Source organism: Suillus bovinus, assembly GCF_016758785.1.
Source record: "Suillus bovinus strain UH-Sbo-P2 chromosome Unknown EDB93scaffold_16, whole genome shotgun sequence".
In the NCBI taxonomy this organism is placed as follows: Eukaryota; Fungi; Basidiomycota; class Agaricomycetes; order Boletales; family Suillaceae; genus Suillus; species Suillus bovinus.
Window position 1 is genome coordinate 496,097 of NW_024542072.1, and position 25,904 is coordinate 522,000.

A 25,904-nucleotide genomic window follows, 5' to 3' on the forward strand; every position below is an offset into this window, starting at 1 on the left:
AGTCGATAACTCAGTAGAAATTCGAATGTTAATGGAGAAGTGCTCTGAGCCACAGTCATGGTTGAATTCAACTTCAGCATCGTGACCTGGACTGCCATCACATATCGACTTCTTTCGATCATTCTGGCGCCCACATACGCCCATCATCATGACTTCCGTTTTTTTTTTCCTTCCAGGCGCCAAAAAAAATTAACTCTGATTTGGATTACTACCGCGGGTTCATGCACCAAGCTTTGTCGTTCATCGCCGCCATGATTTATCCAACTTCCCACTCGTTCTTTTTTTTTCAGTGCGACAGAGGAGTCAAGTTCGCAGATCATATTCGTATCAATAACATGATGCCATCAAATTTCGAAGCTGCCATCCTGGTCCAGAGCGCTATCTTGATTACTACCGAGGGTTCATGCACCAAGCTTCGTGGCCGCCATGATTTCTCCAACGAGCATAATCGCAACATCCAACTCATTCTTTTTTGCCAGCGTGACAGAGGAATCAAATTCGCAGATCGTATTCGTATCACTAACATGATACCATCAGATTTCCGAGAAGACGTCATCCTGGTCCACATCGCCACTGATTTCTCTAATGAGCAGAATTTGCGACTTCAGTGAGTCAAATGATCATTCCTTGTATTCTATCTGAATCATCACTCTTATTCATTTTTTTGGCGATCCGCTCCAGTGTCTGAACGAGGAACAAATTCTTGTTACAAAATTTCAGTTCGATATGGCGTGCTAATGGTTCTGAGCAATCTCTGGTTATACAGATCGTAGCCTATCTATATAGGATCTAGCATGAAATTTTGAAAGGTGGTCAATGGTCGCCGATAATGCTTTCTGTGCGATCGTCTTGCGATAAAATCCTCAACGATATCACGGAACCGAAAGCCAAGTATACGTTCAATGCTCAAACAGCCTGAGTGTTCGGGAACAATATCGATATCGAAGCAGGAGCGTCTAGATCTAGATGCTCATGGCAAAGACGAGAAAATAACCCTCGATAGGATTGTTGCATAGTTAGCGTATATACTAAGTATACCGTGTGCGAAGAATGGTAGATGTGATCGTTCGGGACCCACACTTGAGCTTGAGGCTGGTTAGTGATGCAAATCCATTTTGTGTATGCAGACATCAGATACTTCTGGTTTTAACAGATAGGCATCAGTAGAAGGGAGAAACACAAATAATGGAAAGTACTCACTGGGATTCGACAGCTCGACCTGGTGCCGGGTGTATGTGCCATAAATAAATGAGCAATTTTGATCGAAGGAGTATAAACGACAGTTCGACTGCAAGTTCGATATGTGCCTTGCCCAACACGTAGCTTAGTTGGTCATCAAGGCCAAAGAGCCCATGAAACAAAGTTAGGACCATGACTTGTGCCAGAGAGCTCACGGCTGGTGAGAAATGCACAACCGGTTAGTTACTGAAAGGGTCTTGGGTGGGTCAGGTGGGCGACGTGATAAACTATTACGAGGTTCCACAATCATTTCCGCGAGTCTAGAGTTCTGCAGAGTTTTGCCACTCGCGTGAGTTTTGCTGATACGGTGACCGGGCAGAACCAACGTTATACAACACGACGGACAAACAAAGGAACAAAGTCCATCGAGGATCTCGGTCAGATGAAGGTGAAAATTCGGTCTGAACGGTTGAGTCAGGACTATTCATCCAGATCAGTGCATCCGTTTATGTAAGTCTCTGGCAACTTCCAGGCGTCCACGCCGAGTCTGGAATGCAAGCAAGGTGATCAGGTTATGGTGGAGCTAACATCTCGTTTCCGCAGTGACTGTAGTGATATTGGAACATGGGAAAGACATGAGCTAGATATGTCAGTAATCGTAAAATCGTGGCAAGGCATGACGTAGATGTAGCAATACAAGTGTCGCACATCATCTGCAGAAGAAAGAACTATAAAGAAAGATGTCCTAGAAATTGGAATAAAAGCTAAAGATAATGTCTTGCGCGCGGCGACCTAAGCGAGCTGGGACAGCCTGCTCACTCATGCAATCAGTGCCCCGCGCATCCCATCACCTCGACGTGCCGCGAGGATGCCGCGTATAAGCACAACAAAAATTGCGAAAGTTACAATAAGCCTAGCATGAATATGAACAAAGATCTCAACTGAACATGTATCAACGACACATACCAAATAATCCAAGCAAAACCTTCTAGCGCGTTAAGTTGCCCGCAATACACGAACACGTTCTGGGTACTAAAATAGATAGGACGTAAACAATGAACAGCGTAGCAAGAAGATTCACGAACTTGCAATTCAGCCCTCCACCAAGAGCTGCGGTTATACTTGCAGCACCCGCAGTCCAGAAAATCCATGTTAACAACAGGCTATGATGAGTTTGTCAGCAAGTACTGTCCATGTCAAAGAAGGCTGACTTACAAGACGAGATGAGAAGCAACACTACTCATGGGGCTATCTGGCATAGAGAAGAAGAAAAACATGTAGGCACCAGATAATACGATCGTCCATATTGAAGCGAACAGTAGAAAGCGTGTGCTGTCTCGTTCTGATAGACTGAAGTAGTTGTAGTATGTATTAAAACGTGACGTGAGCCAGGCCGAGATTGCGAGCTATCACAAGGGTTTGTTATTTTACCGTTGCAATAAAATGTGCACATACCTCGATGATACAGAAGAAGATGATCAACGCGAATACAACTGCAATCCAGCCAGTCAGTCGAACTGAACGGAATAGACACAACATATTCTTACTAGGGTGTCCCCTTCGCATGTGGGTATTAAAATCCATTGTGCAAACTGGATGTATAAAACTTGTTTGGCTGATGGGCCTTCGTGATTGTTCGTGAAAGATGGATGAAACAAGTTATTACGATGAAGACCAGTGGAGCTGCGCGAAAGTTGAACAGAAGCATAGTGGCTGTGTAGCTGCGTTACCGCATTCAGTTCTGACGTCATCTAAAAGTGAACTGTTTTGGTACAAGACAATATCCAAATGTCCATATGCGATGAGCAATAATATACAAATGAGACTATGCTGCGTGGAGTATATTTTGAAATAAAAAGTCCTTAGAAACGGACACTGATGGACATCCCTTCATCTGGGACACAAACACGTTCACCAGGCATGAGCTTGTCGCAGTCCACTTTGGGGTTGACAATGAGGAGTTTGTCTAGAGACGAATTGTGGTCGTTGGCAATATCCCAACAAGTGTCTCCAGGTTGCACAATATAGGCGAGGGTCGTGGAAGGGCATGGAACAGGAGCGATACGTGTAGGCAATAGAACGAGACGCCAGACCAATAATAAGACGACAGCAATCATGAGAAAGAACGGGAACAGTGTGCGATAAGCCCCTCCCCTGGAATTGTACCGGGTTCCGTTCTATGGCCAAATTGAGATAGGGCGGGTAGTGACGGCGAGAACTTACTTACCTCATCTAGTGCCAAGATGCGATAACCGTCAGTGCCAGTAGGAGCAGCTTCCAGGTCGCTGTCTTCGTCAACCTCTTGAGGGATGGAAGAAGGTATTTCAGACACTGCATGCAGGTGTGAGTTGTGAGCGCTAATAAAACAGCATCCAAAACATTTACCTAGCTTAAGCTCTCCGAATTCAGAGCCCTCTGGCCCTGTGTACACCAATCCTTCACGGTCACGGAAATAATACCGCTCACTGTCGGCGTCGTAACCAATTCGCTTCACGCCTTCTGGGAGCCTGTAATCATCCTAGAAAGCTCTGGGTCAGCTTGCCGAGGACAAGGTCAAAAATAGTAGTACTTCATCATACTGCGTCCAGCGCCCCATAGTTTTCGTCAAGCACAAAAGGCCAACCAGTGGATAAGTGCTGTTTCCGCAAAATAAAGAACTCTTTGTTCAGTAGTGAAATGGGACTGAAGATACTCTGACGCCCTTTCACAGGCAATATATGCCACGGAGAAAGCCGAATAGCCGTCACTGCCACTGTTAGAACGTGACTATAGCCCGCTTGCTAAGCGCTAGGGGTTGTGGGGTTCAACTGAGCACTATCATGCAAAAGTGGACCAAGACTATGTTTCCAATATCCTCAGAACTCATATTCAAAGTCGCCTTACGCGGTGATACATTGCTCACTTCACCTCGTTGGAACAAGGGGACAGCCTTCACGAAAAAGGAGCGTAATGATTTTGGTCTAACAGGCAGACTTCCTTCTCGCATCAATACCATCGACGAACAATGCGAGAGAGCCTATGATCAGCTCAACTCTCGTGAATCTCCCATACAAAAGAATTCATTTTTGCAGAGCCTCAAAGAGCAAAACTGGGTTCTCTACTATTCCTTGCTATCCAGGCATCTCAAGGAGTTGACTTCCATCATATACACGCCTACCGAAGTGAGTTCCGGTTTTGTCTTGAATACCAAAGTGATCGACTGTATCGCAGGCGGAAGCAATTGCAAACTACTCCCATCTTTTTCGTCGCAGCGAGGGGTTATTCCTCACATTCCCGGACCAAGACTCCATGGAGGAAGATTTCCTGGAGCAAACCCGCGGCAAAGATATTGAATTGATCGTCTGTACAGATGCAGAGGCCATCCTAGGCATCGGCGACCAAGGTGTTGGAGTAGGTGCATTTCCGTTAGTCTACCTTGAAACTCTCACCGCCGTCTGACGTCACAGGGAATCGGGGTGGGTATCCACGTGTATCTCACGTATGGGAGTTGTTAAACAGTTGTTCCAGATATCATCTGCCAAATCTGCAATATACACGTACGCTCCCACTGCCATTAATCTATTGTTATTTTATGTGGTGACAGGTTACTGGCTGGGATAAACCCGTCGAGAGCGCTCAGTGTGACCCTTGATGTCGGAACTGATAATGAAACGCTCCTGAACGATCATCTTTATGTTGTGCGCGACTTTTAAATTACTGTTATCGTTCGTTCGTCTGACAAATCCAGGGATGGCATTCGAGAAGGATCCGGGGTGTTGAGTACGATAAATTCATCGACAGGTAAGTTTGACTTACCTCTCGGTTTCTCCCGCCTCATAGGCTTGCAATACCTCATAGGTTTGTCCAGTTGATCCGCAAACATCAACCACACTGCCTGCTGCACTTCGAAGACTTTGGAGTTACCAACGCTCAGCGACTTCTTGACCTGTACCGGAATGAACATTCTGTTTTCAATGATGATATGTATGGATACGCGTCTTCCATGCTTCAATTGACACTAACGCACAGTAGCCAAGGAACTGGCGCGGTTACACTGGCCGCGTTGATGGCCGCCGTCGGGGTGACCAAGTCAAAGCTGGCAGATCAACGCTATGTCATCTTTGGAGCGGGTTCTGCAGGCCTTGGTATTACAAAGCAAGTTCGGGATGCAATCATACTCACAGACGGCATGTCTCGTGAGGAAGCCAACAAGAAGTTCTACCTCCTTGATCGCTTTGGTCTCATCAAGCAATCTCTTGGCCCTAACAAGATACGCCCTGCATTACAGGAATTTGTGCGGGCTGATGAAGAATGGAGCGATGTTCCAACTAATAACATGGGAGAGGTTGAGCTTTTGGAGGTTGTCAGGAAAGTACGACCAACAGTTTTAATAGGGTGTTCGACGAAAGGTGGCGCTTTCACCGAGCACGTCGTGAGGGAAATGAAGAAAGGTTGCGAGAGACCCATCATTCTCCCCCTCAGCAACCCTAGCCATCTGGTGGAAGTCGATCCGAAGGACGCGAATGATTGGACAGAAGGGATGGCTCTGCTAGCCACGGGCAGCCCGTTCCCACCAGCTAAGATGCCGAACGGCAAAGACTACGTGTAAGCTTGTCATACTATCATGGGTATCATGCACAAGCTGATCTACGACCTGCAGCATCGCTGAATGCAATAGTGAGTTCATCCAATTCTCCGTTTGTGCATACTGACCGCTGCTGCTTTCAGATGCTCTCATCTACCCTGGACTTGGACTTGGTTCCATGCTGTCGCAATCCAGGCGGATGACAGACGGGATGATTATTGCAGGCGCACGACGTCTCGCTTCTCTCTCTCCTGCACTCAAAGATCCGGACAGCGGCCTGTTACCCGACTTCCAAGATGGTCCAGCAGCCAATCTTGAGGTTGCAATAGCAGTAGCAGAACAGGCATTTGATGAAGGCATTCAGGGAGTTAGCTGGAGCAGAGAAGAGGTGAGAACCAAGGCAGAAGACAAGCAGTGGAAGCCGGTGTATGGAGTGTATGAGTATGACGAGCAGGGCGCAAAGTAGTATGGTCTGTTTTGCAACTTCGAGAAGCAACATTAGTCATTGATATTCCATTGCACGATCTCCGGCGAGGAAATAAAGTGGAAAATAAAAATTAAAGTCAGGATTGGGTGTACATATCCTGTAGGTATACAGCTTGGTATATCGAAGTCCTGGACAAGTAATAGGTTGTGCGTCAGTGCGTGACTATGATTAGATACTACATGAGAAGTCAGATTGTTTCAAGAATGCTTTGATCAACAAGGTGGGAGGACGCACAGAATTGATCATATGCCAATATGCACGAACACTATGCGCTGGTCTTCCATAATGTCCCGACGACGCTGTTGACCCCGGAAAATTGCAGGCCAGCCGCTAGGTGTATCACTTCGTCGGGCGTACTAGAAACACCGACTGCGGTTTCACAGGCAGAGAGAAATGCAAATTCATGCAGAGATAGATCCGTCTGTGTGATGTCGAGGAGTGAAAGCGGCTGGTCGCGCAAAAGAAAGGCTGACTTGAAGGGTTCATCAATTCTCTGGGTCCCATGACACGCGAGATGAAACCAAGCGTTGTCCCGCAACGCACACAGTACTCTCAATTTCGTGGCATCAGCACTGGTAATCTTGGAGAAGGAAACAGTAGGGGAAGGGGGCAAAAGTCTCCGCACCAACTCCAGCTCAGGCTCCACAGCATCCAAAGTAAATAAGGCATCGGCTGGGCAATCCTGACCAATGGCGACGAAGGGCACCGACGAGGATTTGTCATGACTTGCGCGAGCCTTGATCAGCGCGGTGAGCGATGGGGTGTATGAAGAGATATACTGCTGCGAAAGAGACTTTCCCCTTGCTCTGCACTCGCCAGCAGCATGCAACGGCAAGAAATTGAAAAGAGACGTCGGGCACCACCATATTCGGGAACCTCGTCGAGCAATTCTGCTCAGACTTTCGACCACCGGACCAACCACGTCGTCCCACAACTCTCTCAAAGCTTTTATCAGCGCTGTTTGGTTCCCTTTATGACCAGCCTCTTTTTTGATTGCCTCTTGGAATGCTGGTACCAATTTGACGAGTTTCGGCAAATTGGTAGGGAGCTGAATGCTAGTTGGAGGTTGCTTGTGCGTGACGATGATGGCATGGCAAGATGACTCGCTTGCGATGAGCACGATGATAGACCCATCACAAGCTGCATCTTGAAGATCGGAGAATAAGGGGGAAAGGAGGAAGCGAGAGAAGCCCTCAATCTTCCGGATCTCCTCTGCAGCTCTATTCCAGTCCTGCACTAGACGTCTGTACCGAGTTTCCTCTGCTTCTACATTGACTCTTGTGTTTCCTTCTAGATTGTTCGCAGGAGATTTATCGAGGAGGGAGCTGATGTCTCTGAATCTCTTCATCAGGGCCACTGCATGATCGCCGTGAGTCTGGAGGCCGTCAAGAGGGGTGCGGAGTCGTGTCATCTGGGTCCAGATGATAGTCCTGCCTTGTTCCAACAACTCGACAGCGCGACACACATCACCACTACGAAGAGCGCAGGATGCAGCATCAACGGCAAGTGTATTTGGGATGCACCTCATGATATTGTGACGAGACGATACTAAAGCTGTTGTGGACATGTAAGAGTCCAGAAGTTGCATGGAAGTTGCATATGCCTCCAGTTCAGTGGCATGTAGATGTTGGGAGGCATGATCAACCCAAAGCAGACTTGTTCGCAGGCGAGATAGCAAGCCTCCAGAGAAAACATTTGCTGCTGCCTTGAAATGATGCATGGCGGCATTCAGACTATCCCTGTCATCACCTGCGCTGGTATTGTCTGGGCATGAACGAAAGAACAACAGATAGACCTTAGCCAGTGACCTATGGACTAGCAATTGACGAGGATCATGCATGTTGCGTCAACAGAGTCAATGCACAGTGTAGGTTCTCTCGTGATTTCTCCAGGTCCTCTCTATTGTGTTAGTGGTGAAAGCCAGTGGAGAGTTTACCCGCGAGATTATATGTTATCATCGACCGATCTGCGCGACTGAGCGGGCGCAAGGCCAGCGCTTCCCTGTGAAGTGCGATAGCTTGATCCAAGTCTTCCTCGTTGCCTCGATGCTCAAAGCGGGAGGAGAGTTCAATCGCGAGATTATTTAATGACATGGACCGATCTGCGTGAGTGAGGGGGCGCGAGGCCAGCGCTTCCCTGTGAAGTGCGATAACCTCATCCAAGTCTTCCTCGTTCCCTCGGTGCTGAAAGTGGGAGGAGAGTTCAGTCGCGAGGTTACTTAATGATATGGACCGATCTGGGTGACCGACGGGGCGCAAGGCCAGCGCTTCCCTGTGAAGTGCGATAGGCTGATCCAAGTCTTCCTCGTTGCCTCGGTGCTCAAAGGGGAGGAGAAGAGTTCAGTCGCGAGGTTATTTAATGATTTGGACCGATCTGGGTGACCGACGGGCGCAAGGCCAGCGCTTCCCGGTGAAGGGCGATAGCCTGATCCAAGTCATCGTCATTGCCTCGGTGCTGAAAGCGGGAGGAAAGTTCAATCGCAAGGTTAATATTTAATGATGAATCGATCTGTGGACCGACAGGGCGCAAGGCCAGCGCTTCCCTGTGAAGTGCGATAGCCTCATCCAAGTCTTCGTCATTGCCTCGATGCTCGAAGCGGGAGGAGAGTTCAATCGCGAGGTTTAATGATATGGACCGATCTGTGACCGACGGGGCGCAAGGCCAGCGCTTCCCTGTGAAGTGCGATAGCCTCATCCAAGTCTTCGTCATTGCCTCGATGCTCGAGCGGGAGGAGAGTTCAATCGCGAGGTTACTTAATGATATGGACCGATCTGTGACCGACGGGGCGCAAGGCCAGCGCTTCCCTGTGAAGTGCGATAGCCTCATCCAAGTCTTCGTCATTGCCTCGATGCTCGAAGCGGGAGGAGAGTTCAATCGCGAGGTTACTTAATGATATGGACCGATCTGTGACCGACGGGGCGCAAGGCCAGCGCTTCCCTGTGAAGTGCGATAGCCTCATCCAAGTCTTCCTCGTTGCCTCGGTGCTCAAACCGGGAGGAGAGTTGATTCGCGAAATTATTTAATGATTTGGACCGATCTGTGTGACCGACTGGGTGTAAGGACAGCACTTCCGTCTGAAGGGTGATGGCCTGATCCATGTCTTTGCCTCGACGCTTGAAGCGAGTTTGCAGCATTATAGCCAGATTACCTAGCAATTGCCCTCGGTAAGAATGTCCGGTGTTGTAGTATCTCAGTGCATCATGATGAAGGGATGTATCACTTCATCTAAGGCACGGGGGTCATCTCTCTGCAAACACCGCTCTACTCGATGAGCAAGTTGATTCAACGATAACTGAAACATGGATGTGGCAGGCCGCTCCTGCTGAAGATAATTTGCATCTAAGCTTCCAGCAGAATGCAGAGCGTATGTTTCCATTGCAGTCAAACTTGCTCTGTAAATGTGGCTATTGGCGTGACAGACATCAAGCACTTCGCTCAGTAACTGTTCAGCGGTGTCAGCATCTGTTTGAAAATCTTGTTTCGCGAAGCGAGAGAGCAGAGAAATTGAGAAAATAAAGCGCCGCCAACAGTGCTTTGGGAGATCATTGATACGGGGTAAATGAAGGTAGGCGCGACACATACTATTGAAGACAACTTGCAACGTTTCACTGATCATGAGGTTTTTCTGTCCTATGTCCTGGGGGTATCCTGGGTGACTGAGGCCCTCTCCCAAGGGTGAAGGGCAGTCATTGAAATGGCCAGGAACAAATCTTGACATGTGACTGAGGGATAGATTTCAACTAACACTTGAAAATAAGATGTGCACGGTAATACTACGAAACCCGTGAGGTCCTGATAGATTATAAGTGAGCGAATCACAGCATGCAAGTGACATCCATACCGTGTAGCGCTGACGAGTCAATGGTACGTGAGCGACGGGATACCGCGCCATGCATAGCCTCTGAACCATTTACAGCGGGCGTCAGATTTGTACAACTTGAAGAAGCATGTTGTAGCCTTGGTGCGTGATTGAAGCATTTTGCAAGAATTCAGAAATTGCGAAGCCGTACTGCCTAGATGTGGCCACCCTTAAGCTTGACAGGCCGTCCCACTGGTCTGAGAGAAGATGTTGCGCGAGAACGAACGCGAGTCTCAGTTGACAATTAAAAGTGACTGCCGTAGCGGGAATGATGACTAAGCACTCCCTGTAAGTCCGAGTTCGATGAAGCTCGCACTTATCAAGTCATGGCCACATCACAGGACCCGCACTCTATGCAAGATGCCACACCAACACTAGCAGAGAATGGGACACCTCAACCAGAAGGGGAAGAAATCGTCTCTGAGACTCTTTATATCCAAAACCTCAATGAGAAGGTGAAGATCGACGGTGAGCATCGAAACATACCACAGCTTAGCTATGATTGATTTCTCTTATTTCCATAGTACTCAAGGCTTCACTAAAAGGCTTGTTCAAGTCTTATGGAGAGGTATTGGATGTTGTGGCGCATAGCAACCTGAGAATGAGGGGTCAAGCATTCGTCTCATTCGCATCCCCAGAGATCGCACAGAAAGCTATGAAGGAAGTCCGTGGCTTCCCTCTCTACTCCAAACCTATGGTATGTATCTCTACGTTCTAGGCTCGTTCGAAGCTCATATGATCGTCTCAGCAAATTACGTTTGCGCGGACGCGATCTGACGCTGTCGTCAAACGATTGGATGCTACCAACCTTGAACAACACACAGCCAGGAGAGCTGAACACAAAAGTACGTTTTTTTGACAAGTTTTATTACTAAGAGCTTAATAAGAGTTGATTTGTGCAGGGCGCACGCGATATTCGAACCCCTTGAAGCAGAAATTCAAGGCTAAGCGGATGGCTGCAGAAAGTTCGTGTTACAGCCTCATATTCACGAGCTGTTACTGAATTATATTCCTTGCAGTTGACGGAGCTGCTGCGGTTCCTGCGGCTAGGCGTCCCAATGTCCAGATGCCAGATGAATACTTGCCTCCCAACAAGATCCTTTTCCTTCAAAATCTACCCGAAAGCGTTACCAAGGACCAGCTTATGGCCCTCTTTTCTCAGTATGTAAACCCCCTCTACGATGAGAAGCCGTTCTTAACTTTATCAGGTATCCAAACCTACACGAGGTTCGGCTTATTCCAACAAAAAAAGACATCGCGTTCGTGGAATACATGGACGAAGGCAGCGCTGGGGTTGCCAAAGACGCCCTTCACAACTACAAACTTGATGGCGAAAATAAAATCAAGGTTTGTAGATGCTTTTTTTTCGAGAACTGCTCTCACTTCGTTTCAGATTACATTCGCCCGGAAGTGAACTTTTTTGTATTGTTATGCTTTGTATCTTATTTTAATTGATGCTGCTTGAGTCAGAGCTCCAGAATGTCCACCTGTTATCACCATGACTGCCTCAAGTTCTTAATCTACCAAACGATTTCAAGACCAAGATTTCGAAGATCAGCGAATGAGTGTGATTTAAAATTATACTCCGGTCCGCGCAAGCGAGACGAGAGCGCTTTGACAGAATTTCCTTCCGCCATCATGATATGTAACCGAGTCTCGCCAAGACTGCACTCAGACTCTATCCGCGTTTAGCCAGGAACTTGAAGGAACACCATAGCAAGTCCTAGAAGACGTCCACGATGCACTCGTGGAATAGTGGAAGCTTTGCTGATCTGATGAACCAATACAAGCCTTACGGCACTTCTAAACTCGATTGGCACCCCAGATTGTATACCTTTGGTTGGCAGCTGTTGGTAGGGGTTCGGCCTCGCAATTGGAAGGAGTTTATCAAGACCCTGGTTCAAAATCATCACTACTTCTTGTTCTAAAATTCCTTCATTTTTTTCCCAGCATTTTGAACCACGAATCGAAAATGGACTCTAAGACTGTGGTGAGTGCGTTCGCTCGGCGTGCGTCAAGATCATCATGGTCTCCTAGGTGGTGTATGAATCGTCAGATGACGAAGAATACTCGAATGGTTGGGACGATTTCAAGATGCAAGTGGAAGCTTTAGGTACGCGTTGGCAATCCATGTCAACACAAATTCATTTGATCATTGCAACTCTATAGACAACTTCCAGTCTCCAACTCGACCATTGGTAAAAGTCCTCGGAGAAAAACTTTCCATTTCGCAGCAGACAACGCCTCGAGCGCCTAGGGTGGATATGCGTTTACAAAGACACAGTGTGTCGCACGATGAGGAGATGCGCGAGATTGACGAAGGTATAGTGTCGAGTTCAAGTTTGCTCAAATGAATATATTATTCACGCCCTCATAGTAGCTCAAAGATGTAGGCGATCTCTCCCTACTGGACCGTGATTTAACACTTAATATCATCCAAACCAGTGATAGAATCGGACAGTGATTCCGGGTCGGCACCGTCGACCGAGCAATCTTCGCTGTTCTCGAGTCGCACGACCTCGATGTCGTCCGTTGGATCCACGGGCCTGAAACGTGCACCGGACTGCTCGCTGCCTCCCCCACCAGCAGTTAAACGCAAAGTCTCACCATGCGCACCAGTTGTAAGTCATACGATTTTTATCCATCCAATGTCTTCTCACAATGCTATAGGTGAACCTGCCACAAGGTGGAAAAAGTCAAAAACGCAGGTCCCCCGAGTTCGGCGTCGAACTAGATATCGTCTACATTGCCCACTGCGAGAAGGCTCAGATAGTCCTTGATCGATATAAACTCGCATGGGGAACGATATTCGAACTGGCACGAGGTGTCACTCGTGGCATCTGGACATTCCAAGACATGACGGAGCATCGTCTACGAAAACTCGAAGGTTCAAATGCTCAATCGGCTTGGAAAGTTGCCACCGTCATGGCAGACAAGGAGCCATCTGCGATGGGAGCGCCATCAGAACTTTGGTATAAGCTTCATTTGCCTTACAAAATGCGAGCTAACTTGATTGAAAGGCTCGAATACGATCGAGAGCAGCTCGCGATTGTCGAAAACAGAGGTCGCGGTTTGGGAACCATGGGACAGTGGGAAGGGAAGGACAATTGGTACGGAGGGAAGATCCAGCAAGTTGCCCGTGTCGTGAGAGCTGGACCGTCTTTCAAATTCGAACTCGAGAAACCAGAGATTCGGAGATCGCATCGATTCGCTCGGTTCTTGGGGTCTCGGCGCATCCTCCAAGTCCGCGTGCCAGATAACCTTACCTATGATAAACTCGGCTCGACACTTCGGGAATTCTTGACATCAAATAAATTTGTATTGTGTGGCCGCGTCTTCGTACCATTCCATGCTAAGGAAGGGAGCATGTACCTTCTTGAAACGAATGAGAACATTGATCGGCAGACGAACCTTGGCGACGGCGACAGTCACAGACTGACACTCTACCAGTTTGTGAAGTGGCATAATCCTCTGAGCTTGAATTCGATGCAGGTGATTACGTTTTTGTGAGTATTATGCAGTTCTGACATGCTTCCCGCGCAGCCCATCAGCAAGTGGTCTACACGATGGGCGCTCGGTTTATCAACGTCGGTGCCAACAATCGAGTTTCTTCCAGAAAACATATCTTTCATTGGTGACCAATGTAGCATCTCCTCTAGCTCATAAACAATGAGGTACTGACTGCCTAGGTATTGTAGATGCTGTGGAATGGGGCGAGGGAAAGCCCCCAGCGGAAGAAATCATGACTGATGGCTGTGGTTATATCAGCGGTGCGGCCTTGACGGCCATCATGCGAGTGATGAAGTATTCGAGTAGACCAACCGCCGTACAAGGACGCATTGCTGGTGCCAAGGGAATGTGGGTTCTGCACCCAGATCCCGAGCATCAAATCGCCGATGGGCCACCGAAAATTTGGATACGCGACTCGCAGAATAAGATCAAGCTTGGCCCGCTACACAAGGTCGATAGCGCACATAGGATTTTCGACCTCCTTGCGCCATCTCGGGTAACCGGGCCAAGCCGCCTATCGAGCCAGACACTCGTCAACTTGGCGCATGGTCGTGTTCCTCTTTCTATTCTGAAGGAACTCATGGCAGATGGGCTTCACGAGGAAGTCCGTCAGCTAACGGAGTGGAGTGGACCGGACAGTATGATTATGGTCTGGCGAGCTGTGGAGCAAGCCGGCCGTATTGTGACATCGAGGCTGCGGCGGCGCATTGCTGGCCAAGCGCGGGCACTTGGTCTCGGCCAACTCCGACCAAACGAGGAGCTCGCTGCCGGAATTGATGATTGTGATGATGTTGCAGTGAACCCATCGCTGCGTGGTTCTGAAAATCGAGGACGTAATCCTTACAGTGGTGAACCGCTTACTGTGCACGAGTCGGTCCTCGAACTACTGCAAGCAGGTTTTCATCCTCTCAAACTCGACCAACTATTCTCTAAACTCGAGCGCGTGGTGACCTATGTGCTCGATGAATACATTGAGAAATTCCATATCCCGGTCAAAGAATCTTTAGAGGCATACATCATACCAGGTGAGCAGCTTTTTTCGTGATCATTTTCTCTTGGCTCATCTAGTTGTAGATCCATATGGGGTCCTCGAGGAGGGGCAAATATATTTTCGTTCTTCAGAACTTATTACCGATGCCGAAAGCGGGACCCAGATAGATACTGTGACAGGTTCTGTTTTGGTAAATGTTTTGGTTTATTGCAATGAACTGTCCTTATGCATTAATGAATAGGTATGGAGGAATCCCACGAGACTGCCATCTGATGTCCAGAAGGTAAGGAAGTCAATACCTCGTCAGATGACCTAATCAAATATGGATCAGGTCACCGCCGTCAACCACCCAAAATTGGCTAATTACTTCGATGTCATCATATTCCCTGTGAAGGGGAAGCGCTCGTTGGCTAGCTACCTGGGTGGAGGAGGTAGGCACTTACATTCATATTTTCCGGGCATCACCTGACATGTTCACTTTGTAGATTATGATGGAGGTGGGTTTGTGTCACTTGTATCTTTATCATTCAATAATTTCTTTCAAAGACACGGTTACGTTGGTCTGGTCTAAACGGCTCGTCGAAGCCTTTAATACCACTCCGCTGTGTGTGGCGCCCGCAGGTTTGACCGACGACTTTGAGCGAGAAGTCGAACATGTAAAGGATTTTGACCAACGGGTATCCAAGCTCTCTGCAAAGGCGGCTCAAACAGCGTTCCAGAAAGTCCTTCTTCTTGGACTCGCGGAAACAAAAATCGGACTATATTCGAAGTTCCATGACCTCGCGGTGTACGAGCGCGGCTATGCAAGTGCTGCCGCCATTCGACTGGCATATATGTGAGGATTTTCAGTTTATTGTTATGGTACTTGCCTGATGTTGTGCGGTGCAGGTTCACTACCTGCCTCGATGCGAGCAAGACGGGGCTACGGGTTAAACCCCATGTCTTCGAGCAAGATCGCAAATTCTGTGGAAACCGCAAACCATATTACATGGTCCCTCCCGAACAGAGGACCGAGGGTCAAGAGATATCTAGACGTAAAGGCTCAACCCCTTACATCCTCGATGCCCTTGTTGACGAGGGCCGTCGCCTCCGCGATGACTTTCTCAAGCGTTATTCAGTTCTCCGGAGTTCTTCTATCAACATGGCGGACCAGGACCTTACTTCACCTTTCCTTTCTGCGTCTCGTAGGGCAAAAGAAGCCTCGCACGCCGGTGTTCACGTTCTGCAAGACAACTTGAGCGTTGTCAAAGCTCATGTTCAAAGAGTACACGAGGACTGGCAAGTCGCCACTTCTCTGCAGAAGAAGGCTTCAGACGGGAGGGGGTCTTCGGACCCCAAGACACAAGCGATCCAAAAGTCAGTGCAACACTTTGCGCGACGGCCGGAAGTATTATTTTTTTCCGACGAGGACCTCAAAACCATCATGGCATCCTATGCATATAATCTCAGTGGTGGGTTTGGTTTCTCCGTTGCCTTCGCAGAGCTCTGCGCCATCAAGGCACGAGTTCAAGGTGCCGTGCTTTTTGCAGATAGATTTGCAGAAGTGATGTGCATACCTAACAATGTCGTCCGAGCCCTGTCACAAGCACAGGATGATATAGATGATTGAAATTTCGTATCTGCGTCCATCATGATACTACATCTACACCATATATATAGCGTATCTTTACACTACTATATCTTGATTCTACCATTTCGATTTTGTTAGCCACTACCTCTGTACTACGCGACGACAATTGACAGGCGATGATCTTGACTAATACAGGCATAAAAACTATTAGATACCGGCGTTGAGACGGTGAAGTGTGTCGAGCATATCGCCCAAGGTTTGACTTAGGTTGTGGAAGCACATCAATATGTTCTCATCGAATGGCAGTTGCGCCCGTCAGATCAGTACACTTCTATCCTTCTTCGTGCATGCGTGTATGGCCGAGACTGCGGGAAAGTAGGTCCAGAGCCACAAAAAAAGTCACATCGGTACTGTCATGGTGTCGAAGTGATTCACAGCTCTTGACTAGTATCTCCAACTAGAAAGTCCATGTAGGACGAACTCGCTGTTAAAGAACTCGCAGTGGACACAGTTTATCTCAAGCAACCCCCGATCCTTCCACTCGTATTGTTCGGTCGTAGTGATCTCCCTGGGTGCGACGTTGGCATAATAACAGGAGCTCGATGTGACGGGCAAGCATTGCTTCTACGTGGTCTTCCTGTGGGAGACCAAAGGCAGCGCTGAACGTTGAATGATAGTTATGGTAGAGGTGTATTTTGATCTGTTTTGACGCTACTAGGAGTTTTGCCAAGTACCGTTTTACCATATACTACTAGTCTACAAGTACTCCATGGCGGTCACTCCTCCGCGGCCACACAAGCAATCCCCCTGGATTATGCCTATCTTTGATTGATTCGTTATCGCAAGTGCAAACTCAATCAGACGGTAAGTTATGGACTTGCCGCCGTTGCTATTCTTGCAAACTTGACTAGTACACATGACTTTCCAGTTTTGTACTCTCACTTCTCGCTCAGTGCAGCACGCTCGTGATACATTGCGACATAGTAGCTGGCCCACTCCCATAGCGTCAAGGAGGGACTAGTGTCATCAGCGCAAAAAAGGACAACTTCGCCAGACTCAAGTGCTACATAGTTGGACTCGCGGTCACGATCATATTTGGGATGTCACGATGCGATCTTCTCATCGTTTCAGAAACACGCGAAGATCTCGGAGCTACAGGGTGCAACTATATCCAACATGTTTTACATAGCTATCATGTGCTGTTGGAAACAAGAAGTGAGTTCTTCCATGAAGTATTGTACCTATACAAGAAATCGACAATCAAACTATAGGGACCATTCCTCTAAAACGGAGCATGTCCGACCTCTGTTTGTGTTTATGTGGGTATGCGCAACCTCCTTTTAACGCCTTGAGCTACTTATAAGCTATATCGTAGGATTGGGTGGTTCAGGCGTCTTTCGCTGGTTCTCCCACTGCCCCGCTTGTTATCTTTATGGTGGAAATTGGTCTGATTTACGGAGCTATGATGGTCGGTGGCTTGCTGGCCTTTAGGAGCGTGATCAACCCCGATGCAAAAATATGATATCTGTCTGACGGAACTCCTCACAGCTTTTCGGGTTGCGTTAACATGCAATTCATCGTGTACTGCCGGGTCTATTTTCGCGAGAGTTGGCATACTAAGTCATTGGTATGGAATGTTGTCTTTCAAGTCCGCATCTTTCTAATCATCTTGCAAAGGTCATTGTAATATGGTACGTTCCAGTGTGCTGATGTATGTGAGACGAATGTCAACGGAGTTTAGGCTGCTTGATATGTCCCATTCCACACTCGTTGCAGTCGCCCTTTGGGATTCCATCATTGCGACCTACGGAGATCTCAGTAAAGTCGACACAATTCCCTGGTATGTATGATGAGTCATAATTTACGATCAGCCGGAAAATTGATCGGCCATCAGGTGTATTGGTGTGAGCGATCACGCTCTAAACGTTTTGGACTGGCATTAATTGGCATTGACGCGGCCCCACATAGCCTACGATTGAGCTTACCGTGCGTTCTTACACGTACATATGGAGACACAATGCTCACTATCAAAATATCTGTCAGGCTTTGATCACCTTTCTCGTTCAAAGGTTAGCTCTGCCATATGAGGAAATGCGGTTCTGACTCAAGTTTCAGCTTCTTTGCGTACCGAATCTATAAATGTTTCGTGCATTTCTTTGGTCTTGCGTTTCCCATACTGATGTCGCTAGGAAGTGCAAAAGAAGAAGCTCACCGTAGCGATTCCAATTGTAGGTTTCCTGTTTGCGATTCTGCTAATTGAATGATGAGATTTCCGCTTGTAGGTTGCGCTCTCTTTTGCTCGTTTAAGTGGGTGCAACCTGGCAGTGCAATGACATGAACTTATTCTGATGTCTCACTTCAGTCATGGCTAGCAGTAAGTCGTGAAGCACCGCACGTGTTTCTTCCAGATTATAATCACATGTGTTCCCTAAACTTTGCTAGTCACAAATAGCGAGATGTGAGCAGTGTCTAAATTAGGATTGATAGCCACTGAAACATATTTTCGGCAGGCTCAAATTGAAATCATACGACACATTCTTTCAACGTAACTTCTCATTTACAGTGGTGGACAGCTTCGCAGTATTGACATTCCGATAGGATTTTCTTGGGTCTTCTTTTTTGGCCTTTTACTTTCAGCACTCGTGGATGTCATGATCACGACTTTCCTGTGCTACTTCCTTCGCAAAAAGCGACCATCTTTTACAGAGTAAGTCATGATATGGCATTACTCTGCATCCGTTCACTCAGCTTGTAGCACTATGCGTATCATCGACACCCTGACGTTCTGGACAATTCAAAATGGCTCAATAACATGGTATGTCACCTGAGCGCATGCCATAATCATATCCTGAGACCCCTTAGTGCTGCGGCCATCGCAACATTGCTTTGCGTGAGCATCCCTAATGTCCGTCAAATTTCGATCACTCAAATACCACAGTGGAAGATCATGCCTTCGAACCGCGTATTCCTAGGCCTTCACTTTGTTGTAGCAAAATGTAAGTCGTTTCAAATCATCGTGAACATATCTCATCTGGATATTATTGGAGTAGTATATGCAAACTCCTTTTTAGCTACGTGAGTCACATGTTCAATGCGGTATTTATGGGCTGCATTTCAACGATCTGGTCCTATAGTCTCAACGCCAGAAAACAAATATGGAACGGCAAACAATACACTCCCACAGTCAATCAACCTATGCCGATTGTCTTTCTGGAGGACTTTGAGCATGGACCTGATTCTTCGATCACGCAACAGGGATCGGTAAGTACCATGGCCCATCGCATGCGAATGATGTGTTACATCTTACACAACCACAGCTGCAAATGAATACTTCCCAACCGAAAGCAGTGTACCAACGGGGAGAATTGGTACGTAACTTGGGCCACATATTCTGACTATGACCTTTCTGACTGTCACAGATCCAAGTAAATATTGATGAGATTGTGGAGTCGAAGGGTGATAAATGTAAGGAGGTGACAGACTGTGACGCGATCGATAGCCCAGTCTGATGTTCTATAGTTCGACCACCGTACTGATGACAGCCTCATGATGATTCACGACATGTAGTAGACCATGCTATCTTACTAACATATACATATTCTCATTCTGTACTATCAATTTTAATCTGCAAGCTGCTGCGCATCCTTTCATCCTCGGACTGCAAGCCATTGTCCTCATTTTCCATATCACGCAAACCCTCGAATTTCAAAGAAGAATGACATGAACTACATTTGATAATTACATCATTTGTAGGCTGCCGTCTTGTGTCTGGGACACGCGCAGATAGATTCGGTACGACTGTTTCTCCAAACATAAAGTTTGGCGGACGGGATGCTACGGGATGTCCATTCATCGCCAAATCTAATGTCGTAGGCATATACCACGTACGCAAACAAGCTAATAAGTGAGTAAGGACTGAGTATAACAAGTGCCAAAAGCTCAAGAGTCGACAGAGATTATAACGATGTTCTCAGTTTTCAGTTTCATTTGCGTCTTTCTGTGACCTACCGGAATGTCCATGATGATGGCACGAGACATCTGATTACGCTCAAGATCGATACATACTTGTGAATGTTGGCCACCAGGGAACATCACCCGGAGCTGCAGCTGTAGGATATCATGATGGTGAGAAGTTAGACTGTATCACACATAGAGGATAGCCAACCAAGAATCGTTGCCATGTTGTTCTGCTCAGTTCGGAGATTGCCGATAGGAAGAGTTTTGCCAAGGAATTTTACCGTATGCAAGTGGCAATCGATCCTTTGGTTTATCTTTCACCATCATCCTCGTTATGTATCGCGAGTGTGAACTCAATCAGACGGTAAGTCGTGGCTTTGCCGCCGCTGCTATTCTTGCAAACTCGACTAGTACACCCTAGATTTCAGTTTACCCCTGCTTCTCACTCAATGCAGCACGCTCGTGGAACATCATTGTGGTCAACCGCGACACAGTAGCTGCCCCAGTTTCATGGCCTCAGGAGGGACTGGAGTGTCATTAACTTGTGCACAAAAAGTCAACTCCGTCAGACACGAGTGCTACCGTGGTTATATTCGGGATGTCATGGTACGATCTTCTCATCGTTTCAAAAATACGGAGGAGATAAAGCTATGGAGTGCCACCATCTCCAGCACATAGCTGTTGGAATCAACATATCACACAGGAACTCAGTGCTCCAGCTATCACGCTGATCTTACATACTAGTAGCTATCATGTGCTGTTGGAATAACATATTACACAGGAAGTCAGTTCTCCTATCACGTATTGTGCTCATGACAACCGAAGTGTAGGGACATTCCTCTAAGAATGGAGCATGGCCATTGGCGCAGAGAATCTGTCCTCTGTGTTGATGTAGGTATGCGCAGCCTCTTTTTAACATCTTGGGCTACTTATAAGCTATATCGTAGGATTGGGTGGTTCAGGCGTCTTTCACCAGTTCTCCCACTGCATCGCTTGTAATTTTCATGATGAATATCGGTCCGATTTACGGAGCCATGATGGTCGGTGGCTTGCTGGCCTTTGGGAACGTGATCAACCCCGATGCAAAAATATGATATCTGTCTGACGGACGTCCTCACAGCTTTTCGGGTTGCGTCAACATACAATTTATCGTATACTGCCGGGTCTATTTTTGCGAGAGTTGGCGTACTAAGTCATTGGTATGGAATGTTGTCTTTCAAGTCCGCATCTTTCTAATCATCTTGTAAAGGTCATTGTAATCTGGTACGTTCCAGTGTCCTGATGTATGCGAGACGAATGTCAATGGAGTTTAGGCTGCTTGATATGTCCCATTCCGCACTCGTTGCAGTCGCCCTTTGGGATTCCATCATTGCGACCTACGGAGATCTCAGTAAAGTCGACACAATCCCCTGGTATGTATGATGAGTCATCATTTGCGATCAGCTGGAAAATTGATCGACCATCACGATCAGGTGTATTGGTGTGAGCGATCACGTTCTAAACGTATTTAACTGGCATTAATGCGGTCCCATATAGCCTACGATTGAGCTTACCGTGCGTTCTTATATATACATATGGAGACACAATACTCACTATCAAGATATTTGCCAGGCTTTGATCACCTTTCTCGTTCAAAGGTTGGATATGTCATATGAGGAAATGCGGTTCTGACTCGAGCTTCAGCTTCTTTGCGTACCGAATCTATAAATGTTTTGTACATTTCTTTCATTTTGCATTTCCCATACTGACGTCGCTAGGAAGTGCAAAAGGAGAAGCTCACTGTAGCGATTCCAATTGTAGGTTTCCTTTTTGCAGTTTTGCTATTTGAATGATGAGATTTGCGCTTGTAGGTTGCGCTCACTTTTGCTCGTTTAAGTGAGTGCACTTTGACAGTGCAATACTATAATCTCATTATATTATCTCATTTCAGTCTTGGCTTGCAGTAAGTCGTGATCGCACGTATGTTTCTTCTAGATTATAATCACCCATGTTCTCTAAACTTTTCCAGTCACAACTGGCGAGATGTGAGCAATGTTTAAATTAGGATTACTAATGGCCACTGAAACATATTTCGCAGGCTCAAATTGAAATCATACAACGCATTCTTTCAACGTAACTTCTCATTTTCAGGTGGTGGCCAGCTTCGCCGTATTGACATTCCAACAGAATTTTCTTGGGTCCTCACTACTGGTCTTTTGCTTTCAGCACTCGTGGATGTCATGATCACGACTTTCCTGTGCTACTTCCTTCGCAAACAGCGACCATCTTTTACAGAGTAAGTCACTATATGCCATTACTTTGCATCTGGTGTTCACTCAGCTTGTAGCACTATGCGTATCATCGACACCCTGACGTTCTGGACAATTCAAAATGGCTCGATAACATGGTATGTCATCTAAGCACACATCGTAAACCACATCCTGAGGCCACCTTAGTGCTGCGGCCAATGCAACATTGTTTTGCGTGAGCATCCCTATTAAATGTTTGTTATTCGATCGCTCAAATACCACAGTGGATGACGATGCCTTCGAACCGCGTATTCCTAGGCCTTCACTTTGTCGTAGCAAAATGTAAGTCATTTCAAATCATCGTGAATATATCTCATCTGAATATTACTGGAGTAGTATATGCCAACTCCTTTCTAGCTACGTGAGTCACATGCTCGATGCGGTATCTGTGGGCTGCAGTTTGATGATCTGGTCCTATAGTCTCAACGCCAGAAAACAAATATGGAACGGAAAGCAATACACTCCTGCAAGCAATCGACCTATGCCGATCGTCTTTCTGGAGGGCATTGAGCATGGACCTGATTCTTCGATCACGCAACAGGGATCGGTAAGTACCATGGCCCATCGCATGTGAATGATATGTTACAACTTACACAACCACAGCTGCAAATGAATACTCCCCAACTGAAAGCAGTGTACCAACGGGGAGCATTGGTACTTAACTTTATCACGTATTCTGACACGACCTTTCTGACTGTCACAGGTCCAAGTAAACATTGATCAGATCGTGGAGTCCAGGGACGATGATGGCAAGGAGGTGACAAACCGTGACGCGATCGATAGTTCAGTCTGACGTTGTATGGTTCGACCACCGTACTGATGACAGCTCATGATCATTCACGACATGTATTCGACCATGCTATCTTACTGACATATTCTATTCTCATTTTGTACTATCATTATTGACCTGGAAGCTACTACGTATCCTTTCACCCTCGAAATTCAAAGAAGAATGACATGAACTACATTTAATAATCAGCGTGCCTGCCGTCTTCTATATGAGACATGCGCAGATAGATTCGGTACGACTCCCTCCCCAAATATGAAGTTTGGAGGACGCGATGTCCATTCATCGCCAAATCTAATGTCGTAGGCAGACACCATGTACGCAAACATGACTTTCAGTTGATGAGTGAGTAAGAAACGCCCAGGACTGAATATAACAAGTGTCAAAAGCTCAAGAGTCGACGGAAATCATTCACTTACCACAAATGTTTCCCGTAGCCAAAAAACAACCAGTGGGGCGAGATAGTGCTCATGCTGTGCTCCGGATTGTCCGAGAACCTGAAAGGTCTGAATTCGTCGGGGGCCTCATATGCTGTGCTGTCACGGTGAAATGGTGGCAAAGAGACCGCTATGAAACAATCCTTGGGGAGAAATGTGCCATCGGAGAGCGAGAAATCACGCATTGCTTGTCTGAAGAATCCCACTGGCAAATGGCTCGTAGCTTAGTCACGAGTATGTTTATGTGGGAGAAAAAAACGTACAAGAGGATACACCATTGATCCTGGCGCTTTCCCTCAGGAAACTGTCTATCTTTCTCATATTTGCGACGGATTGTACATTCCACCCATCGCGCTGGACGATGGGGTCAACTTCATCCCGCAATGTCTGCGCAAAATCAGGGTTTGTGGCTAAATGATATAGGGCGTGGGTAAGGGTCTACAAACAGGTTAATGATCGTCCGGCTCTGAAGAATCTCTTACATTTGAGGGCGTCTGTTGTGTGCTGTCAGAGAGAGTATTAGGAAAGGTATAAATACATACAGATGCAACCGCAATGGTGAAACCAAGCAGACGCGTCGTAAGGTTTTTCAACAGACTATCTTCACCGGTAGATCGCTTTACAAGTCGCGCGAGGAAGTCGATCTGCGGGAAATGCGATCAGCGAATCGGTATACAACTGCAAATTTCATACCTTCTGCTGGCCTGGAACAGCATATTCGTCCACTTCGCTGATGCAAGCCTCCACTACAGGACCCAATAACATAGTCGCGCGATTAACATTTGCCTCGAGGTTGCTAGCCATTTTCGCAAAGAATCTGGACTTGTTCTGAGTTTTCGGTTTCATTTGCATCCTTTTTTACTTACCGGAATGTCCATGATGGCACGATACGTCTGATTACGCTCAAGATCGATACATCCTTGTGAATCTTGGCCACCAGGGAACACCACTCGGAATTGCGGCCTGTAGGATATGGTGAGAATCTTGAACAAGACAGACCGTATCACGCACATAGGGGATAACCAACAAAGAATCGTTGCCATGTCTGCATCATTATTCGATTTACGGTGCTTAAAGCGGGGATCGAGGTCCAATCTGCTTGATGTTGTTCATCATCTCGTCAGCTGTAAACTTGTATCCTCACCATCACTCTCGTTTCCTAAAACGTTCTCGAGAGATGCAAGCAACTCGTCTTGAACTTCGCCGCAAATTTTGGTTGCATTTCTAGCAATATGACTCTTGAGTAGTTCGGCCAGAAGGTCATGATCTGGACTGTCGGCGTTAATCTCTAATGTATCGTCAACACCCATGATCTCCAGAGCTGTGTCAATCATTGTAGGCTGAAGAGACGACAAAGGTCTCACATCTTTCATAGCCTCACGAAACGAAAGGTCCTCTTCTGCAGCATCCGTAATTTCCATCGTTTGCTTGGGATCACTGAACACTATTGTCCAGCGCAGCATAGTTGCGACCTTGAACGGCCTATTACCATACTAGTATTGTGGGTCATTTGCAAGCTGAGATGTATGAGAAACAGATATACCTTTTCATAACCCTCCCTGAGTACACCTGGTGCGTCTACGAGAAATCTGGATGCGCCTACGTAGAAGTTGCTGAAACAGCGAGACGGGCCGAAGGAGCAGCCAACAGTCGGGAAATCATCCAACTGCACGAAAAAATGTCAGCCTGACGACCACAGCAGAATATAGGACTCCCTGCATTTTGGGCCCTGCGTCTTTTGGAAAACAACACAAGAACAGGGATGACTCCCGAAGTCAGTAGAAGGACAATCCTGGGTGTGTGCCACATGAGGGGAGTTTGCGATATCACTCGTCCAAGCTTCAAAGCTTCAAGAATTATAATAATATTGACTATGTGGGACCAATGACCTAGTGGAAACAATCATCGTAACTGGGAGATCTCCTTTGGAAAGGGAAAAGCTTCAGATATCTATCGGATATCGGACGCGAACAGCCTGCTTTCCAAGTTCATTCTGAATTTCTGCGCGCATTTCGCTGTCCTGGATACGAGCTGGTTCGTGAAGCCATTAATTTCGGAGGGGGCTGCCAGGAAGACTTATCTATTATGTAGGATGATACTAACTCAACTTCAAGTGAGCACGCGGATGTAATTCTTTAACGCTCCGCCCAGTGACATAACCGACCTGGTTTGATGCGGAGTCCGAACCTTTCATTGTACTCTTTTCATCACGGTCCATATGATCAGCATCGGACATGGCACTCGGTGATCATGAAATGACAGATCAGCATGACAT

General features: G+C 47.0%; 10 protein-coding genes across 10 annotated transcripts; 6 read left to right on the forward strand and 4 right to left on the reverse strand.

Moving 5' to 3' along the window:
- The first annotated feature begins 83 nt into the window (after positions 1-83).
- On the forward strand, positions 84-758 carry EDB93DRAFT_225640 (uncharacterized protein). The gene has a single exon (XM_041455785.1). It carries the CDS (start codon positions 222-224, stop codon positions 609-611), a length of 390 nt encoding a protein of 129 aa, XP_041309446.1. The 5' UTR covers positions 84-221; the 3' UTR covers positions 612-758.
- An 883-nt stretch (positions 759-1,641) lies between these two features.
- EDB93DRAFT_1135642 (uncharacterized protein) lies at positions 1,642-2,845 on the reverse strand. Its single transcript, XM_041449125.1, has 6 exons — positions 2,727-2,845; positions 2,635-2,672; positions 2,395-2,585; positions 2,265-2,342; positions 2,146-2,211; positions 1,642-2,092 (listed from the first exon to the last, which is right to left on the reverse strand). The coding sequence occupies exons 1-6, from the start codon at positions 2,761-2,763 to the stop codon at positions 1,999-2,001; spliced, it is 504 nt and encodes a 167-aa protein (XP_041309447.1). The 5' UTR covers positions 2,764-2,845; the 3' UTR covers positions 1,642-1,998.
- Positions 2,846-3,944, reverse strand: EDB93DRAFT_1135644 (carbohydrate-binding module family 50 protein). Its single transcript, XM_041449126.1, has 4 exons — positions 3,749-3,944; positions 3,565-3,697; positions 3,407-3,510; positions 2,846-3,356 (listed from the first exon to the last, which is right to left on the reverse strand). The coding sequence occupies exons 1-4, from the start codon at positions 3,773-3,775 to the stop codon at positions 3,042-3,044; spliced, it is 579 nt and encodes a 192-aa protein (XP_041309448.1). The 5' UTR covers positions 3,776-3,944; the 3' UTR covers positions 2,846-3,041.
- On the forward strand, positions 3,945-6,572 carry EDB93DRAFT_1135648 (uncharacterized protein). The gene is made up of 11 exons (XM_041449127.1): positions 3,945-4,340; positions 4,390-4,569; positions 4,626-4,634; positions 4,687-4,715; positions 4,763-4,856; positions 4,907-4,959; positions 5,017-5,142; positions 5,191-5,763; positions 5,819-5,835; positions 5,887-6,405; positions 6,465-6,572. The coding sequence occupies exons 1-10, from the start codon at positions 3,999-4,001 to the stop codon at positions 6,207-6,209; spliced, it is 1,746 nt and encodes a 581-aa protein (XP_041309449.1). The 5' UTR covers positions 3,945-3,998; the 3' UTR covers positions 6,210-6,405; positions 6,465-6,572.
- On the reverse strand, positions 6,496-9,364 carry EDB93DRAFT_1102721 (CHAT domain-containing protein; the record flags this gene model as incomplete). Its single annotated transcript, XM_041447238.1, has 4 exons — positions 6,496-7,979; positions 8,167-8,548; positions 8,613-9,081; positions 9,117-9,364. The coding sequence occupies 4 exons, from the start codon at positions 9,362-9,364 to the stop codon at positions 6,496-6,498; spliced, it is 2,583 nt and encodes an 860-aa protein (XP_041309450.1).
- A 965-nt stretch (positions 9,365-10,329) lies between these two features.
- EDB93DRAFT_1135667 (uncharacterized protein) lies at positions 10,330-11,575 on the forward strand. Its single transcript, XM_041449128.1, has 7 exons — positions 10,330-10,557; positions 10,614-10,786; positions 10,838-10,934; positions 10,992-11,054; positions 11,109-11,250; positions 11,298-11,436; positions 11,483-11,575. Exons 1-7 carry the CDS (start codon positions 10,416-10,418, stop codon positions 11,501-11,503), a joined length of 777 nt encoding a protein of 258 aa, XP_041309451.1. The 5' UTR covers positions 10,330-10,415; the 3' UTR covers positions 11,504-11,575.
- A 512-nt stretch (positions 11,576-12,087) lies between these two features.
- On the forward strand, positions 12,088-16,329 carry EDB93DRAFT_226847 (RNA dependent RNA polymerase-domain-containing protein). Its single transcript, XM_041455788.1, has 14 exons — positions 12,088-12,202; positions 12,259-12,411; positions 12,467-12,478; positions 12,535-12,710; positions 12,760-13,061; positions 13,110-13,581; positions 13,633-13,732; positions 13,788-14,624; positions 14,674-14,780; positions 14,832-14,873; positions 14,922-15,021; positions 15,076-15,087; positions 15,137-15,425; positions 15,479-16,329. Exons 1-14 carry the CDS (start codon positions 12,184-12,186, stop codon positions 16,197-16,199), a joined length of 3,342 nt encoding a protein of 1,113 aa, XP_041309452.1. The 5' UTR covers positions 12,088-12,183; the 3' UTR covers positions 16,200-16,329.
- Positions 16,330-17,483: 1,154 nt separating this feature from the next.
- On the forward strand, positions 17,484-19,612 carry EDB93DRAFT_226367 (uncharacterized protein). The gene is made up of 18 exons (XM_041455786.1): positions 17,484-17,787; positions 17,838-17,851; positions 17,902-18,000; positions 18,055-18,064; positions 18,129-18,146; positions 18,204-18,229; positions 18,276-18,301; positions 18,354-18,388; positions 18,443-18,467; positions 18,523-18,534; positions 18,603-18,618; positions 18,671-18,705; positions 18,759-18,867; positions 18,916-18,975; positions 19,023-19,050; positions 19,099-19,156; positions 19,211-19,235; positions 19,295-19,612. Exons 1-18 carry the CDS (start codon positions 17,728-17,730, stop codon positions 19,485-19,487), a joined length of 849 nt encoding a protein of 282 aa, XP_041309453.1. The 5' UTR covers positions 17,484-17,727; the 3' UTR covers positions 19,488-19,612.
- A 1,828-nt stretch (positions 19,613-21,440) lies between these two features.
- Positions 21,441-23,198, forward strand: EDB93DRAFT_1248862 (uncharacterized protein; the record flags this gene model as incomplete). The annotated part of the gene is made up of 17 exons (XM_041452775.1): positions 21,441-21,529; positions 21,590-21,599; positions 21,654-21,671; positions 21,729-21,754; positions 21,801-21,831; positions 21,875-21,913; positions 21,968-21,992; positions 22,048-22,059; positions 22,126-22,141; positions 22,195-22,392; positions 22,444-22,503; positions 22,553-22,580; positions 22,630-22,687; positions 22,742-22,766; positions 22,826-22,952; positions 23,009-23,059; positions 23,109-23,198. The coding sequence occupies 17 exons, from the start codon at positions 21,441-21,443 to the stop codon at positions 23,196-23,198; spliced, it is 903 nt and encodes a 300-aa protein (XP_041309454.1).
- EDB93DRAFT_226760 (cytochrome P450) lies at positions 23,176-25,789 on the reverse strand. Its single transcript, XM_041455787.1, has 12 exons — positions 25,349-25,789; positions 25,173-25,295; positions 24,994-25,122; positions 24,774-24,942; positions 24,641-24,727; positions 24,496-24,592; positions 24,323-24,446; positions 24,172-24,273; positions 24,112-24,123; positions 23,893-24,067; positions 23,612-23,834; positions 23,176-23,558 (listed from the first exon to the last, which is right to left on the reverse strand). Exons 1-12 carry the CDS (start codon positions 25,436-25,438, stop codon positions 23,381-23,383), a joined length of 1,509 nt encoding a protein of 502 aa, XP_041309455.1. The 5' UTR covers positions 25,439-25,789; the 3' UTR covers positions 23,176-23,380.
- Positions 25,790-25,904: the final 115 nt, after the last annotated feature.